Genomic DNA, 19,343 nt, shown 5'->3' with positions numbered 1-19,343 from the left:
TTTTGGCTGAGAATTGTTTTTTTTTTTTTTTTAATAAAAAATATAATTTTTGGGTATACGTTGAACCACGTTATTAAAAAATAATTTTTTTGTTCAAAATTTGTAATTTCAGTTGAAAATTCATCTTTTTGGATGAAAATTATTTTTTTAAATAGAAAATTTAATTATTTGATTAAAAAGTCATTTTTTTCCAAAATTCATCATTTCAGTTGAAAATTCATCTTCTTGGCTAAGAATTCTTTTTTTTTTTTTAATATAAAATTTATTTATTTGGCTGTAAGTTGAATCTGTTTATTGAAAAGTAATTTTTTTTTTGGTTCAAAATTCATCTTTTTGGCTAAGAATTCTTTTTTTTTTTAATAGAAAATTTAATTATTTGGGTGAATTTGAACAATTTTATTAAAAAATAATTTTTTTGTTGTCCAAAATTCATCTTTTCAGTTGAAAATTCATCATTTTGGCTGAGATTTTTTTTTTAAAACTTTAATTAATTGGGCGTAAGTTGAACCTGTTCATTAAGTAAATAATTTTTTTGTCCTAAATTCATCATTTAAGTTGAGAATTTATCTTAAAATATAATTTTTTGTTGAAATTTTTTTTACTAAAAATGTTACTATTTAATTTTTGGCTGCACTTTTTTTTTAACTCAAGTACTTTGTTTAAATCTAGTCTTTAGGTTTCATCTCTGATTGAAAATTTAACTATCTTGTTGCAAATATTTTTGTAAATTAAAAATTAATTTTTAATCGGAAAATATAATTTTCCAATTTTTAATTGAAAATTGATCTTTTTTAGTTGAAAAATCACTTTTATTGTTTAAAAAAACGTCGTGAAAACTTTCTCTTTTTTGGTTAAAACTTCAACAACAAAAAAACTGTTTGTTTGGAAATAAAATGTTTTATTAGAAAATTTTAATTATGGGCTGATAGTTGAATAACTTTATTAAATAATTTTTTTTTTAATTCAAGATTTATTATTTTAATTGAAAATGTTTCTCTTTAGTTAAAAATTAAATTATTTTTTTGGAAATTCGACACTTTGATAGAAAGCTAATAATTGCAGGTTAAAAATTAATTTAATATTCACTCATTGGTTGCAGAATTTCAGATTCATCATTGTGGAAAATTGGTCTATTTTGGTAAAAAAATTTATTTTTCTCTGTTCAAAATTCGTCGTTTTTTTAAGAATTCATCTTTGAAGGTTAAAAATTAAAATATTTGGTTATAAATTTAACTATTTCGTTCAAAAATTAATTACTTTCTTTTTAAAAATTCAACTCTTTGTTTGAATATTCGTACTTTTGTTGTTGGAATATCAATTGTTCAAATTTTCGTTGAGAATTCGTCTTTATGTCGAAAATTACAATTTTCATGTTAAAAATTCAACTGTTTTTGGTTAAAGTTTAATAATTTTTTGTTTCAAAATAAGACTATCTGGTTGGAAATTCATTTTTGTAATTAGAAAATCTGATGATTTTGTTTAAAACTCAATTCTGTTGTTGAAAATTTATTGTTCTTCAGTTTGAAAATGAATTATTACATTTTTCGTCAAGAATTCAACTTTTTATTGAAAATTTAATTGTTTGGTTAAATATTTAATGAATTAAATGATTTTTGCAAAAAAAACATGTAGAAGTTGGAAAGAAATCAAGAAATATTGATACATTTTTCTCAAAATTTGCAAATTATTCTAAACTATTTTTAGAAATTTTAGGAAATCGTTTTTTATGATTAAAAATCTCTTTCAATTTTCTCTTAAAGTTCATTTTTCAAAATAAAAAATTATTTAAAATATTCACGCGAATATAAGAAATTTTTTTTTAATCTTGTCAGACCTTCCAAGGATTCTAATTTCTAAAAATTATTCAAATTTTTCTTGCGTTTTTTATTTATTCTGCAAAATTAAAAAAATTGCCTTAAAATCTTTCCGATTTTTCTTTGACTATTTTTGAAATCTTCTAAAATATTTAAAAATAATCTCTTCAAATTCATTTTTCGAAATAAAAAATTATTTTAATTTTTCTTATTAACCTGAAAAAATGATTTTTTTGAAACTTTATAAAATTCTTTAAAAATCTTTACAAGTTTTAATTATTTTTGAATCCTTTCAAAACTTTTGAATGTCTCTTGAACTTACTCAATTTTTTCTAAAATTATTTTGTATGGCAAAATTTGATTTTAAAATCTTTCACACTTTTTAAAAATGTAAAGAAATAATTCTAAATTTTTTGTGATCTTTTTTCGATTTTTTCTTGAAATTCCTTGAAAAATAATCATTAAAAAATTTTCGATGAATTTTAAGAACTTTTTTTCATACCCTGACAAAATTAAGTTTACCTAAAAAATCTATAAATCTTGAAAAATTAAAAAAAAATGTTTCGAAATCTTCCATATTCTTTTAACCCACGTTTGAAATTTTTTAAAACTTAAAATTATTCTTTCAAGCTAATTTATTAATTAATTAATTGAAATGTTTGAATTTGATTGCTCTTAATTTTTTAAAATTTTTATAGTTGAAACATCAACTATTACATTTTTTATTGATTTTTTTTTTTAAATTAATCTTTCGGATTGAAATTTTTTTTTAAATTTTTGAGTTCAAATATCAACTATTACATTTTTTGTTGAAAATTCATCTTTTTTAGTTCAAAGTTATACTACTTTATTGAAAATTAATTTTTTTTTCACTTGGAGATTTATCATTTTAGTTGCGAATTCATCTCTAGTCGAAGATTTAATTATTTTGTTGATAATTCTTTTTTTTTTCTTTTATTGAAAATTAATCTTCTTGTTTGAAAATTTATCCTTTTCAATTAAAAATCCAACTATTTGGTTTAAAGTTTATTCACTCTGTTTAAAATTAAAATCTTAAATTAATTGTTAAAAATTAATGCTTTTGGTTGAAAGTTTATCGTTTTATTTGAAAATATAACTATTTTTTTTTAATTCGTTTTTTTTTTTGTTTCCTAAATTTAACTTTTTGAACTAAAAATTTAACTATTCCACTTTTCGTAAAAAATTGATCTTTTTGAGTTGAAATTTCGCCTTTTAAATTTAACAATTCATCTCTTTTTGTAGAAATTTCATATTTTTTGGTAAAAATTCCAACTTTTTGATTAAAAATCATCTTCTTTAATGGAAAATTCCCAAGTTTTCCTGAAAAATCTCTGGATTTCTTCTAAGAACATAAATTATTCTAATTATTTAAAAGTTCAACCGATCAAATGCAGGACACTAAAAAATATTATACTCTTTTTTTTATTTTTTTGCAGCAAAAGCGACAAACTCGTCTTTACGAAAATGTGACGGTAGTTAAAACAAGAGTTTCCCTTCATGACTGTGATCTGCGGGCATTTCACAAAATGGTCAAATCCGTGCGAGGTAAATATAATATAATTGTGTAAAAATAAATTAGCCATTTATTTATTATTTAAATATGGGCCCAACTTGCCCTCATGTAGCAGAGGGATCGCTAGACGCTGTCGCCGACAAATGAGGAATAAAATTAGAAACAATTTTTTAATTTATGAATTATTAATTTCAAAATATTATCTTTTTTTTTTATATTTCAAAAAATATTTTACTGGCCTTAAAAAGCGGAAAATTAGAAGTATTTTTCAAACGTGGAATTCGAATATAATATTTTTGAATCACATTATTCACATTAATCGCATTAAAATTAAATCTTTTATTATTTTATTATTTTTGGTCAATTTGGAAAAATGATTTCCATTTTAACTACAGTCGCAAATTTTTTAGATTATCTCAGTTTACTCTAATTAAATCATAATTTATTATTAAAGGTTTATTATTTTTTATTATAAGAAAATCCTTTTGCAATTTTTTTCACTGATTTTAGTTTGATGATCGAATTGATGATATTTCAATAGAAAATTTAACTATGTTGTTGAAAATCCGCTTTTTTTAAGTTAACAATTAGATCTTAAGAGGAAAATGAAAAATTCTATTTTTAATTGAAAATGTATCTTTTTGGATGAACATGTCATTTTTTGGTTGAAAATTGATATTTTTTATTTATAAATCAAACTATTTATTTGATAATTTAACTGCTTTGTGAAAAATTCACCTTTTTTTGTAAAAAATTGATCTTCTTGCCATAAAATTCAATTATTCAAGTTGAAAATTAATTTCTCTTACTGAAAATTTAACTATTAAATTTTGTGTGGAAAATTGATCTTTTCTAGTTCTAAATTCAACAATTCGAATAAAAAATAGTCTTTTTCAATTGAAAATTTAACTATTTCGTTGAAAATTAAGGTGTTTTGTTTTTAAAAATCGATTTTTTCTTGGTAGGAAATTAAATTTTTCTTTGCTGGTTGAATCTCTTGCTTAAAAATTTTTATTTTCGATGAAAAATGCAAGTATTCCACTTAAATATTTATCATTTGAGTTGAAAATTCATCTTTTAGGTTGGAAATAAAATTACTTGGTTTAAAAATTAAACTCTGTTTTATCAAAAATTCATGATTTTGGTTGAAGATTCGTTTTAATTAAAAATTCATTTTTTTATTTGAAAAATTAGCTGTTCGATTGGAAACTTGTTTTTTGTTTGTATTTTTTAAAATTTATATATATATATATATATATTTTTTTTAACTGTTAATGTAAATATTATTCCAGTTGAATATTCCATAATTTTTGTTGAAAATTTATCTCTTTAGTTGAAAATTCATTTTTTGACTAAAAATTTCATTTTTATTCAATTTCTTGTTGAATACTTTTTTTTTTTAGTTGAAAATTCGTCTTTCTTGGTATGAATTAATTTTCTTGGTTGAAGATTAAACTAAAAATGTAACTATTGCATTTTTTGTCGAAAATTCATCTTTTCTCGTTCCAAATTCCACAATTCGAATAAAAATCTGTCTTTTTTAATTGAAAGTTCAACAATTTTGTTGAAAATGGACGTGTTTTGTTTCAAAAAATTGATTTTTTCTTGGTAGAAAATTAAATTCTTCTTTGAAGGTTGATCCTCTTGTTTAAAAATTCTTCTTTTTGACTAAAAATGCAAGTATTCCAGTTCAATATTTATAATTTCACTTGAAAACGCAACTTTTAGGTGGGAAATAAATTTATTTGATTAAAAGTTTAAATCTTTTGTTAAAAATAGATTTTTTTAATTGAAGATTCATCGTTTTATTTAAAAAATTCATTTATTTGGTTGAAAAATGAACTGTTTAATAGAAAACTTGTTATTGTTTTTATTTTTTATTTTGAAATGTATATATATTTTTTAAACTAAAAATATAAATATTATTTCAGGTTAATATGCCGTAATTTTCATTAAAAATTTCTCTTTTTTGGTACGAATTAATCTTCTTGGTTGGAAATTAATCTTTTTGGCAAAAAATTCCATTATTCTAGTTAAAAATTCATCATTTCAGTTTAAAATTGATCTTTTTGGTTTAGAATTCAACTATTATAGTTAAATATTTGCAATTTTATTTAAAAGTTCATGAAAGTGTAACTATTTTTTTTTAAGTTAGTTTTTTTTTTAATGGAAAGTAATTTTTTTCAACTGAAAATCGAACCTTTTATTATTTAACATTCCTTACTTTTAGTTTAAAATTCATCTTTTTGGTTGATCATTAATTTTCTTAACTTTAAATTCTATTTTTTATGTTTTGGTTGATAATTTATCTTTTTAGGTAAAAATTAATTTTTTTTTGAGAAATTCTACTATTTGAGTTAAAGATTTATTGTTTTAATTGCAAACTGTTATGTTTGGCTTAAAATTAATTTTTTTAACCAAAAATATTACTATTCCATTTTTGGTTAAAAATTGCCATTTTTTTTAGTTGAAAATTCAACTATTTCGTTGAGAATTCACGTATTTTTTTTAGGAAACCGATTTTTTTTTGGTAGAAAATTAAATTTTTTGTTTGCAGGTTGATCCTCATGCTTAAAAATTCGTCTTTTCGATTAAAAGTGCAAATATTCCAGTCAATTTTTTATTATTTTAGTTGAAAATGAAATTAGTTTGTTAAAATTTAAACTCTTTTGTGAAAAATCAATTTTTTAGTTGAAGATTCATCGTTTTAATTAAAAATTCATTTCTTTTGTTGAAAAATGAACTGTTTGTTTAAAAACTTGTTTTTGTTTGTATTTTTTAGTTTGAAATTTTTATATATTTTTTAAACTAAAAATATAAATATTTGTTCAGTTTAATATTCCGTAACTTTCGTTAAAAATTAATCTTTTCGGCTGAACATTTATTTTTCGACTAAAAATTTAATTATTTAATTTTTGGTTGAAAGAAGATCTTTTTTAGATGAAAATTCGTCTTTTTCTTTTGGAAAAATAAATCTTCTTGGTTGAAAACTAATATTTTTCGCCTAAAATTCAAATATTCTAGTTAAACATTCATCATTTCAGTTAAGTTAGTTTTTTTTTGGAAAGTAATTTTTTAAACTTGAAATCGAACTTATTCCAATTTAATAATCCATACTTTTAGTTAAAAAATTTATCTGTTTGATTGAAAATTAATTTTCTTAACTTAAATTATTTTTTTGTTGTATGAAAATTCAACTATTTCTGTTAAAGATTCATTGTTTTAGTTGAAAACTATTATGTTTGATTTAAATTAAATTATTTTTACCAAAAATGTTACCATTCCATTTTCGGTTAAAACTTATAATTTTTTTGTTCAAAAATTCTACTTTTTGGTTGAAATTTAATTTTCTTCTTTAAAAATTCATCTGTTTGGTTGAAATTTTAAGTGGTCCAGTTACACATTCATAATTTTAACTGAAAATTCATCTTTTTCTTTTGAAATTTAATTTTTTTCGTTGAAGATTCATAATTTTATTTGAAAATCCCATTTTTTGGTTGAAAATTAATTTTTTCAACTAAAAGTTAAACTATTCGCCATTAATTAAAATAAAGGTTTGCTTTTTGCGCAAAATATGAATATGTTACTACAGTCGCAGATTTCAAAGTAGTATTTCAAAGCGGAATTATTGCTGAACTATAATAGAAAATTTACTATAATATTCAGTGCGAATTTATCTTTCTTTAATTAAAATTTTAATTGCTCGGTTAAAATTTAAATTTTCTTGTTAAAAATTACTTTTTTGGTTGAATTTTTATCATTTTAATTAATTTTCTTAATTGAAAATTTAACTATTCCATTTTTGAGTTAAAAAAAATCAATTTTTTGGTTGAAAATTGATATTTTTTATTTAAAAATTAAACTATTTTTTGAAAATTTATGCAATTTGTGGAAAATTCGCTTTGTTTTAGAAAATTAATTTTTAGGATTGAAATTTCATTTTTTTGTAGACATAAAATATTTATTTGAACGGAAAGTGTAACTATTATTCCATTTGAATCTTACGTAATTTTAGTTAAAAATTCATCTCTTTGGTTGAACATTCATTTTTTAACTAAAAATTTAATTATCCTATTTTTTGTTCAAAAATTATCTATTTCAGTTGAAAATTCATATTTTTTTTTGGTAGAAATTAATCTTCTTAGTTAAAAATTAATCTCTTTGCTCAAAAATTGAATTAATCTAGTTAAAGATATATCATTTTAGATGAAAATTCATCTTTCTCGTTTAAAATTAAACTATTCTAGTCAAAAATTTACAATTTGAATTGAAAATGCATCACTTTGTTGGAAATTTTTATATATTATTGAAATATTCAACCAAATATTTGAATTTTGAACTTCAAAGATAATAATTTTTTAACCAAAAATGGAATAGTTACATTTTTAGTTTAAAAAATTAATTTAAAACCCAACATAACAGTTTGCAATTAAAACAATGAATCTTTAACTGATAGTTAAATTTTCAACAACGAAACATGAATTATTACAAAAAAGAATATTTAACCAAAACTTATATAATTAAATTTTAAGTTAAGAAATTAATTTTCATTGAAACAGATGAATTTTCTACTAAAACTTTCAGTTAAAAAAATTACTTTTCATAAAAAAATAACTTTCAATAAAATACTTACATTTATGGATTTTTTAAAATTTATTTCTTATTTATAATTTATTATTTATTTATTTGTTTCTAATTTTATTGTTACAAAATATTGTTGAATGTAATTATTTTTTTGAATTTTTTTTTGTGGAAAGTAATATTTGTAACTGAAAATTTAACTTTTTTCTTTTAAATATTCCATATTTTTAGTTTAAAAGTCATCTGTTTTGATTAATACTATTTTATTTAACTTAAAAATTATTTATATAAGTTTTGTTTACAAGTTGATTTTTTTAGTAATTATTAAGGTTTCGTTGTTGAAAATTCAACTAATTTTTTAAAATTAAAAACTCATATTCTGCGTTAACAAATTTCGTTGAAAATTCTCATATTTTCTTTAAAAAACTTTTTTCGTATAAAATTAACTTTTTTTTCGAAAGTTAATTTCCTTGTCTAAAAATTGTTTCTTCCAGTTGAAAATTCAAATATTCTAGTTAGAATATTTATTATTTTAGTTAAAAATTCATCTTTCAGGTAGGAAATAAAATTAAATGTTTGAAAATTACACTCTTTTTTTAAAACTTTTTATTTTTGGGTTGAAGGTTCATCATTTTAATTAAAAATTAATTTCTTTTGTTGAAAAATGAACTATTTGTTCAAAAATAAATCTTCTTTTTTGAAAATTAATCATCTTGTTTGAACATTCATTTTTTCCTTTGATAATTAAATTATTCTAGTTAAATATACATCATATTATTTTCAAACGTATTAGTTAAATTAAAAATTAATGTTTTTGTCTAAAAATGTAACTATACCTATTTTCTGTTGAAAATTATTTTTTCTTTATTCAAAATTCAACTATTTGGTTGAATATTTGTCTTTTTCAATTGAAAATGCAAATCTTTCATTAATAGTTCATGTATTTTTTTTGAAAATTGTATTTTTTGTCATAAAGGTAATACTTTGGTTCCAAAATTAATTTTATTGTTTAAAAATTTATCTTATTCTTTAAAAATTCAAGTATCCAGTTAAATATTCATAATTTTAGTTAAAAATTCGTCTTTTTGGTTTAAAATTCAACTATTGCAATGGAAGGTTCATAATTTTATTTAAAAAATTAATTAATTTTGAATTTTTCGCTCTTTTGTGTTAAAGAATATTTAAAATAAACGTTCACGAATTAAAATAAATGTTTACTTTTTGCGTCAAATATGAATATTCTAGTTTTACATAACCAAAAAAAATTGAAAAACTTGACCAGGAGGAACAAAATTAGAAAGAATAAAAAAACATTTTTAATCTTTGATTTATTAATTTAGCAATAATATCTTTGAAATCTTCGTTTTTTTGGCGATTGCAACATTATGCGATCCCTCAGCTTTATATAGTTTTTAATTACATTTTTAATGCAGTGCATTTTTTTTTCTTTATTAAAATAGAGGAATTTCCATTCAACGATCCTAGTACAAATATCGGTCACGTGATTAGTCCGATGATGGAGAATTTATATCCGGAAGGAACGAGCATAAAACTTGTCGTTCATCCACAAATACCTAGCGAGAGTAATAATGATGAAGAAGCCGTTCCGTCCGTAACGTTTACCTGTGATGGTAATTATATTATTTACATTTACAAACAATAAAATTTCCATTGAAAAATTTTTCATCTTTAACCCTTTTTTAAAAATAATTCCCCCCTTTTTTTTCTTGTTTTCAAGAAATTTCCCCTCTTACTAATTTTTTCCCGTAAATGCGATCTAAATTAATTGAGCTTAATGAGAAAATCCAACTATTTCTGGTTTAAGGTTCTTTTTCTTTCCTTGGACAATCTTTTAGTTTTGGTTTAGAATTAAATTATTTGATTGGAAATTACTTTTTTTCTTCTTTGTTGGAAATTAACTAATTTTAGTTCAAATTGATTTGCTTGTTGAAAATTAAAAATGGATTTTATTTGTTTTAAAACTTATTTCTCTAATGGAAAATTAAACTATTCTATTTGTTATTTGAAAATTTATTCTTTTTTCTTAAAGTTTTGTTAAGAGAATTAATTTGTTTTAATTAAAGATTTAAAGATTCAATTTTTCGTCCATTTTTTTGATGATCGATTTTAATTTTTGTTGTTGAAAATTCATCGATTTGTTTGAAGATTGAACTATTTCGTTGAAAATTCATCTATTTTGTTGAAAATTGTATTAAAAATAAAATTATTTGGTGCAAATTTCATGTATTTTATTTTAAAAATATTCTTTTTAGTACAAAATTCATCTATTTTGTAGTAAATTTGACTTTTTTTGGTCGAAAATTAATCTTTCTGATTAAAAGTTCATCTATTAGCTTGAAAATTATATTAAAAATTAAAATATTGGGTGCAAATTTAATTATTTTGTTATATTTTTTAGTTTTGTTAGAGAATTAATTTGTTTTAATTAAAAATTTAAAGATTCGATTTTTCGTCCATTTTTTTGATGATGGATTTTAATTTTCGTTGTTGAAAATTCATCGATTTGTTTGAAGATTGAACTATTTCGTTGAAAATTCATCTATTAGGTTGAAAATTGTATTAAAAATAAAAGTATTTGGTGCAAATTTCATGTATTTTATTTTTAAAATATTCTTTTTAGTACAAAATTCATCTATTTTGTTGTAAATTTGACTTTTTTTGGTCGAAAATTAACCTTTCTGATTTAAGTTCATCTATTAGCTTGAAAATTATATTAAAAATTAAAATATTGGGTGCAAATTTAATTATTTTATTATGTTTTTTAGTTTTTTTAAAAGAATTAATTTGTTTTAATTAAAAATTTAAAGATTCGATTTTTCGTCCATTTTTTTGATGATGGATTTTAATTTTCGTTGTTGAAAATTCATCGATTTGTTTGAAGATTGAACTATTTCGTTGAAAATTCATCTATTTTGTTGGAAATTTGTTTTTTTCTTTTGTCGAAAATTAACCTTTTTAATTAAAAATTCATCTGTTCGGTTGAAGATGGTATTAAATATTAAAATATTTGGTGCAAATTTCATTTATTTTGTTAAAAATTATACTTTTTGGTAGAAAATTAATATTTTTGGCTGAAAATTCATCTATTTTGTTGGAATTTTGTCTTTTTCTTTTGTCAAAAATTAAACTTTTCAATTCAAATTTCAATTATTATGTTGAAAATGGTATTAAAATTGTAAGGATTCAATTTTTGGTCAATTTTGTTGTTGATGGATTTTAGTTTTTGTTGTTGAAAATTCATCTATTTTCTTGAAAATTGTATTAAAAATAAAAATATTTGGTGCAAAATTCATGTATTTTGTTAAAAAAATATTCTTTTTGGTAGAAAATTAATCTATTTTGTTGTAAATTTGACTTTTTTTGGTTGAAAATTAACCTTTCTGATTAAAAGTTCATCTATTAGGTTGAAAATGGTATTGAAAATAAAAATATTTTCTGAAAATTTCACGTATGTTGTTAAATTATTTTATTTTTTTTTTAGAAAATGTTCTTTTTTTTGCATGAAAAGTGTAATATTATAGTTTTCATTTAGAATTCAATTATTTGGTTGAAAGTAAACTATTTTATCAAAACTTCATTTTATTTTTTAAAGATGTAAATATTTAAAAATTAATATTTTTAACTAAAAATTTTTAATTGTTGACTATGGTATTAAAAATTAAAATATTTGGTGGAAATTTCATTTATTTTGTTACATTTATTAGTTTTGTTAGAAAATTAATTTGTTTCAATTGAATATTTAACGATTAAATTTTTCGTCCATTTTTTTGTTAATTTATTTAAATTTTTTGGTGTTTAAAATTCATCTATTAGGTTGAAAATTGTATTAAAAATTAAAATATTTGATGCAGATTTCATGTATTTTGTTAAAAATGATTCTTTTTGGTAGAAAGTTAATATTTTTGGCTGAAAATTCATCTATTTTGTTGGAATTTTGTCTTTTTCTTTTGTCAAAAATTAAACTTTTCAATTCAAATTTCAATTATTATATTGAAAATGGTATTAAAATTGTAAGGATTCAATTTTTGGTCAATTTTGTTGTTAAATATTAAAATATTTGGTGCAAATTTCATGTATTTTGTTAAAAATGATTCTTTTTGGTAGAAAATTAATATTTTTGGAAGAAAATTCATCTATTTTGTTGTAAATTTCACTTTTTTGACGAAAATTAACTTTTTGTTTAAAAGTTCATCTATTAGTTTGAAAATGGTATTAAAAATTAAAATATATGGTGTAAATTTCATTTGTTTTTTAACATTTTTTTAGTTTTTTTTAGAAAATTAATTTGTTTTAATTAAAAATTTAACGATTCAATTTTTCGTCAATTTTTTTGTTGATGGATTTTAATTTTTTTGGTTTTTTTTTTAAATTTGTGTTTTTCTTATGTCGCAAATTTACCTTTTTAGTTCAAAATTCATCTATTAGGTTGAAATTGGTATTAAAAATTAAAATGGTTTGTTCAAATTTCATTTATTTTGTTAAAAATTAATATTTTTGGCTTAAAATTCATCTATTTTGTTGAAAATTACTTTTTTATTAAAAATAAATTTTTTTATTAAAAATTTAATTTTAAAATAAAAATAAATCTTTTATTATGAATACATTTTTTACTGAAAAAAATTCTTTCAACTAAATTTTTTGTTGATTTTCGTATAGGCATGTAATATTTTTGCTCGAAAATTCCAACTAAAACCTCTAACTGAAATTAAACATATTCTATTTTCTGTAGAAATTTATCTTTTAGTTGAAAATTCATATATTTTATTTTTTTTATTTTTCTTTTTTGTGGCGAAAATTACCCTTTTTGATTCAAAATTCTTCTATTAGGTTGAAAAAAGATTAAAATTTAAAAAAATTTTTTAACCGAAGAAATACATTTTTAATTAAAACAATTAATCTTCAACAACAAAAATTAGTTTTTAACGAGAGAGTTTAACTTTCAACCACATAATTTTATTTTCAGCCTAACAGATAAATTTTTAATAAAAAAAAAAGATTTTTTAACCAAAGAAAGAATAATTTTTAACGAAATACATGAATATTTAACCAAATATTTTAATTTTTAATAGAATTTTCAAAAAAATAGATGAATTGTTAACTAAAAAAAGAATAAACTTTCAACACAAAATAGAATAGTTTAATTTTTAGTTAATTAACTAAGTTTTTAACAAAATAAAATAATTTTTTTCACGAAATAGTTGTATTTTTAACCAAGCAAATTAATTTTCTACCAAAAAGATTAAGTGGCTATTAAAAAAAATCAACAAAAAATATAGTTAATTTTTTAGTTAAAAATTTTAATTAACAAAAAATAATTTTCAATTTAAAAAAAAAACTGATTTTCAACCAGATATGAAATTTCATCCAAAAATATTAATACCTAACAAACAAACAAAAATAATTTTTAACAAAATACACGAATTTTCAACCTAATAGTTCAATTTTAAATTAAAAAGTTGCATTTTCGACAAAAAAAAATACAAATTTACAACAAAAAAATAATAGTTTAATTTTATGTTAGAGAAATAAAAGTTTTTAATGAAATAAAATAAATTTTTAAGGAAATAGTTCAATTTTCAACCAAAAATATTAAATGTCTAAAAAATTTTGCAAAAAATTAAGTTGATAATGATTTCCTATCAAAATTAGAATATTTTTTAACAAAATATATTAATTTGTATGTATTTTCATTTTATGTATTTTGTTACATTTTTTAGTTTTGTTAAAAGTTAATTTGTTTTAATAAAAAATTTAACGATTCAATTTTTCGTCCATTGTTTTTTTTTTGAAAATTTGTCTTTCTTTTGTCGAAAATTGTTAAAAAATATCCTTTTTGGTAGAAAATTCATCTATTTTGTTGTAAATTTGACTTTTTTGGTCGAAAATTAACCTTTTTTTAATCAAAAAGGTTAATTTTCGACATTCTTTAGACATTTAATATTTTTGGTTGAAAATTTAACTATTTCGTTAAAAATTTATTTTATCTAATTAAAAACTTTTATTTCTATAATTGAAAATTAAACTATTCTTTTTTTTTAAAGTTCATCTATTTTGTTGTAACTTTCTTTATCAAAAACGAACGTTTTTGTTATAAAATTCAACTATTAGGTTGAAAATTCATGTATTTTGTTAACAATTATTTTTGCTTGTTAGATGTTAATCTTTTTGGTTGAAATTTCAAGCCTGGTTGAAAATCAGTTTTTTTTTTAAGTTGAAAAGTATTTTTTGTAATTAAATGTTTGACTATTCATTTTTTTATCCATTTTTATAGAAATTTAATATTTTTGGTTAAAAAAATTATCTGTTTGTTTGAAAATATAACTATTTCTTCGAAAATTAATTAATTTTTTATATATAATTTTAATTCCAATTGAATATTCCATAATTTACGTTGAAAATTTGTCTTATTGCTTAAAAAATTATCTTTTTTAATTACTATTTTATTTGGAAATTCACCACTTTATTTGGAAACCTAACTATTTTTTTTTTATTTTATTTATTTTTTTGTATTGAAAGTTATTTTTTTTAAATATATTTCTTTTACTGCCAATTTAACTGATACCAAATTATTAGTTTTTTAGTTCATAATTTAACTATTAGATTGAGGAACAATCCTTATTAATTAAAAATTCTTTTATTTGAAAATTAATCTTTTTGTTAAAAAGTCCATCGTTTTGGTTGAAAATTCAATTGTTCCAGTTAAATATATAATTTTAAAAAGTTATTTTTCACCAAAGAAACGAATTTTATACAAAAAATGCGTAATTTTTATCGAAATTTATGAATATTTAGCCAAATCTTTTATTTTTAAATAGAATTTTGAACCTAATAGATGAATTTTCATTTAAAAAAAATACATTTTGTACAAAAAATAAAGTAGTTCAATTTTAAACTATAGAAATAAGTTTTTTAACCAAATTAAATAAAATTTTAACGAAGTAGTTAAATTTGTAACTGAACAAAAGAATTTTTTACCAAAAAATTAAATGTATAAACAAAATTGGCAAAAAATATAGTTAAATTTTTAGTTAAAAAAAATAATTTTCTATAAAAAACGTGTTTTTAATAAAAAAAAATAATTTTCGACAAAATAGATGAATTTTCAGCCAAAAATATTAGTTTCCTACCAAAAAAGAATTTTTTTTTAACAAAATACATGTAGTTTTACCGAAATGTTTAATTTTTAATCTGTTTTTGAATCTAAAAAAAAAGAATTTTGAATCAAAAAGGATCATTTTCGCCACAAAAAAGACAAATTAAAAAAAAAATCGATGAATTTTTAACTAAAAAAAAAAAGATACATTTTTTGCAGAAAATAGAATACTTTAAATTTCAGTTAAAGGTTTTAGTTGGAATTTTCGACCAAAAAGATTATAGACCTATAAAAAAATCGGTAAAAAATTTAATGAGATTTTTATTTAAAATAATTTATTTTCAATAAAAATTTATTTTTGATAAAAGATTTATTTTTATTATAAAATTTAGTTTTTAATAAAAAATGTATTTTAAATAAAAAAGTTATTTTCAACAAAATAGATCAACTTTGTACCAAAAATATTAATTTTTAACGAAATACATGAATTTTTAACTAAATGTCTTAATTTTTAATATAATTTCCAATCAAATAGATGAAATTTGAATAAAAAAGATATCATTTTCCACACGGAAAAGACAAATTAAAAAAAAAATAGATGAATTTTGAATTAAAAAAAGATCAATTTTCTACAGAAAATGCAATACTTTAAACTTCAGTCAGAGGCTTCAGTTAGAATTTCGTACCAAAAACATTACATTTTTATACGAATAATTCAGAAAACAATTTAGGTAAATTTTGAGTTAAAACATCAATTTTTAATTTGAAAAAAAAGTAATTTTGAACCAAAGAATGAATTTTTAACCCTAAAATATTAATTTTCTACAAAAATTTTTTTAATACAAAATGCATGAATTTTCAAACCAATTATAATTTTAGTTAAAAATTCATATTTTTGGTTTGAAAATTAACTGTTCCAGTTGAAGATTAATAATTTTATTTGAAAAATTCATAACTTTGTTTGAAAATTGAAGAATTTTGTTAAAAATCTGTTTTTATATTGTTGAAAATTAAATTTTCAAACTGAAAATTTAACTATACCCTTTTTTCTAAAATATTGCTACTTTTTAGTGGAAAATTTAAGTCTTTTTTTTTACAAAACAAATTTATTTTACAAGATTTTGCTCTCTCGTAAATTAAAATAAATATTTGCGTTTCGCGGCAAATATGAATACGTTACATTTAGTTGACCGGGAAAATTGAAAAAAAATTTGAGCGGGAAATGATCAGGAATTTGAAATCGCCACCATGATTTTTGTCTGTGAAGCCTGCTCAAAAAACTTTTTTGTCTTATTTTATGAAATTAAGGGCATGTGACACAGCTAAATACCTATATTACCGACCTCACTTTTTCAGTTCACTGAATGTTTTTTTAAACCTAAGAACTTTTTTTATACATAAAATATCGGTCTCAAACTTTGAGAAATGCAAGAGCCGAAAGAAAACTACGTTTAAGTACAAAGCTTAATAATAAAAGATGTAAAAAAATATATTTCAACAATCAATTCCAACGGCATCAGCCGGTAACGTTGTACACGAAAATACGAAACCTGGCGGCCACTAGACGAGGCTCTAGAGAGTTCGTATTTTCGTGTACAACGTTATCGGCTGATGCCGTTGGAATTGATTGTTAAAATATATTTTTTACATCTTTTATTATTATGCTTTGTACTTAAACGTAGTTTTCTTTCGACTCTTGCATTTCTCAAAGTTTGAGACCGATATTTTATGTATAAAAATAGTCAGAAAAAAGATAAAACAATTTTCAGTGAAGTTCCTGCAAAAATTCTGTACCTAAACGTACTTTATTGTACTCTAATACATTTCCCAAAGTTTCAGCTCGATATTTTATTTACAAAAAAAGTTCTTAGGTTCAAAAAAACATTCTGTCAACTGAAAAACTGTGGTCGGTAATATAGGTATTTAGCTGTGTCACATGCCCTTAAGGGCATGCGACACAGTGGGATTCCTACATTACCAACCTATTTTTTCCATTGAACAAAATTTTTTTGTGAACCATAGAACTTTTTTGGTAAATGAAATATCGAACTCAAAATTTGAGGAGAGCATAAGAAGACATTATTCTACGTTTATGTACTGCATTTGAGTCGGTATTTTAAACAAAAATTATTTCTGAAATTTTTTGCCAAATTTCGATTCAAATGCAGTACATAAACGTAGGATAATGTCTTCTAATGCTCTCCTGAAATTTTGAGTTCGATATTTGATTTACAAAAAAAGTTCTATGGTTCAAAAAAAATTGTTGTTCAATAGAAAAAAGAGGTTGGTAATGTAGGAATTCCACTGTGTCGCATGCCCTTAAAGAGAGAAAAAAATGTTGACGAAGAAGAGGAGTGGAAAATATTTTCGAAAAAGCGTGACTTAGTTTTTTGAACGGCCCTTCAAATCGAAAAATGAAACTCTGTTTCATCTTCTTCGAATTAATCTAGTTTTTTTTTCGGTTTTTTTTTCAGTTAATTGTAGCGTCGAACATGTGATACTCAACGTAGCATGTTCATTGGAAGATGAAGATACGGTAAATGTGGAAAAATACTGTTTAAGGGTCTGGGGCTTGTCAGAATATCTTGCCCCTAACACCACTTTAGCTCAGTACGAATACATTCATCAGTGTATTAAATTAGAAAAGGATATTGAATTAGCAATCATGATTCGGAAAAAAATAAAGAGGTCAATCGCCAGAACCGTACGTTCTCCATTTTATTCACAATTATCTTTCTAAATTAAATTTTTTTTTTATTTTCCGTATTTTTCCCCTAATTTTACTTGAAAATTTGACATTATTTTTATTTTTTCTCACGCAGCTTCAGGATGACAATCGGGACCAATGCCTTAATTTAGAAGACTTACTTCCTACCGAACCGCTACAGCCTATTTCCTACGATACTCTGCTCATTTTATTAGGTATGTATATAATATAATTTAGAATAATATCGCAAAATTTTAATTTATTTCATGAAAAACAGCCTTTTTTACAGAAATTATTCATAAAAATTTATAGTTCATTTGTAAAATAAAGTAAAATAATATTTTAATATTATTTTAAATCAAAGTACGTCTTTTGATAACATTGGATTAAATTAAGTAACACAAAATTAAATAGGAAAATTTAATTTCTACTAGAAAGACAATTTTTAAACAAAATACATGAATTTTAGTTTAAAAATGGTAAATTTTCAATCAAAGATTTGAATTTTTAACTAAAAAATTATAAAAGTTTTCAACTAAAGCAATGAATCTTTAACCGAAATCGTTGAATTTTCAAACAAAAAAATCATTTTTACTAAATTATCAAATTTTAATTTAGGAAAATTAATTCTCAACCAGAGATGAATTTTTATCTAAAAGTATGGAATATTAAATTGGAATAAGTGCGATTTCCGGTTTAAAAAATTACTTTCCAGAAAAAAACTAGCTTAAAAAAAAAATACATTTTCAAACAAAGTGATGAATTTGCAAATAAAATTGAATTTTTGATTAAAAAGATTAGTTTTTAACCAAGAAGATTTATTTATACAAAAAATATGAATTTCCAACTAAAAAAGATCGTTTTTCAACCAAAACTTAAATAATTAAATTTCCCGGTCAAGTTTTTTTCATTTTTTTCGGTCAATTAAAAGTAACATTAATATTTTGCGCAAAAGGCAAACATTTATTTTCATTAATAATGTCCATTTTAAACATCCTTCAAAACAAAAGAGCAAAAAATTGAAAAATATTTATTTCCAAGAAAAAATGGAAAACTTTTGTAACTAAACAAAAGAATGTTTTACCAACAAATTAAATCTATAAAAAAAAATTTACAAAAAATTTAGTTAATTTTTAGTTTAAAAAAATTATTTTCTATAAAAAAAGTGTTTTTAATCAAAAAAATAATTTTCGACAAAATAGATTAATTTTCAGCCAAAAGTATTAGTTTCCTACCAAAAAAGAAATTTTTTTAACAAAATACATGTAGTTTTACCGAAATGTTTAATTTTTAATCTGTTTTTGAATCTAAAAAAAAAAAGAATTTTGAATAAAAAAGGATCATTTTCGCCACAAAAAAGACAAATTCAAAACAAATCGATGAATTTTTAACTAAAAAAAAAGATACATTTTCTGCAGAAAATAGAATACTTGAAATTTCAGTTTAAGGTTTTAGTTGAAATTTTCGACCAAAAAGATTATAAACCTATAAAAAAAATCAGTAAAAAGTTTAATGAGATTTTTATTTAAAATAATTTATTTTTAATGCTATTCTTCTAATAATTCTAATAATTTTCCTCTTATTTATCTAATT

General features: G+C 20.8%; 1 protein-coding gene across 2 annotated transcripts in view; it reads left to right on the top strand.

Moving 5' to 3' along the window:
- The window catches only part of LOC117168050 (phosphatidylinositol 4-phosphate 3-kinase C2 domain-containing subunit beta), a 168,211-nt gene that overhangs the window by 46,762 nt on the left and 102,106 nt on the right, over positions 1-19,343 (top strand). For both annotated transcript variants that reach the window (XM_033353395.1, XM_033353394.1), the window contains exons 7-10: positions 3,272-3,380; positions 9,390-9,560; positions 17,518-17,747; positions 17,866-17,965. In XM_033353395.1, coding sequence (XP_033209286.1) covers positions 3,272-3,380; positions 9,390-9,560; positions 17,518-17,747; positions 17,866-17,965 — 610 coding nt within the window. The remainder of the gene's footprint in view (positions 1-3,271; positions 3,381-9,389; positions 9,561-17,517; positions 17,748-17,865; positions 17,966-19,343) is intronic.

Source organism: Belonocnema kinseyi, chromosome 2, assembly GCF_010883055.1.
Source record: "Belonocnema kinseyi isolate 2016_QV_RU_SX_M_011 chromosome 2, B_treatae_v1, whole genome shotgun sequence".
NCBI lineage: Eukaryota > Metazoa > Arthropoda > Insecta > Hymenoptera > Cynipidae > Belonocnema > Belonocnema kinseyi.
Note: the sequence above shows the minus strand (reverse complement) of the source record. Positions and strands in the feature narration are given on the sequence as shown.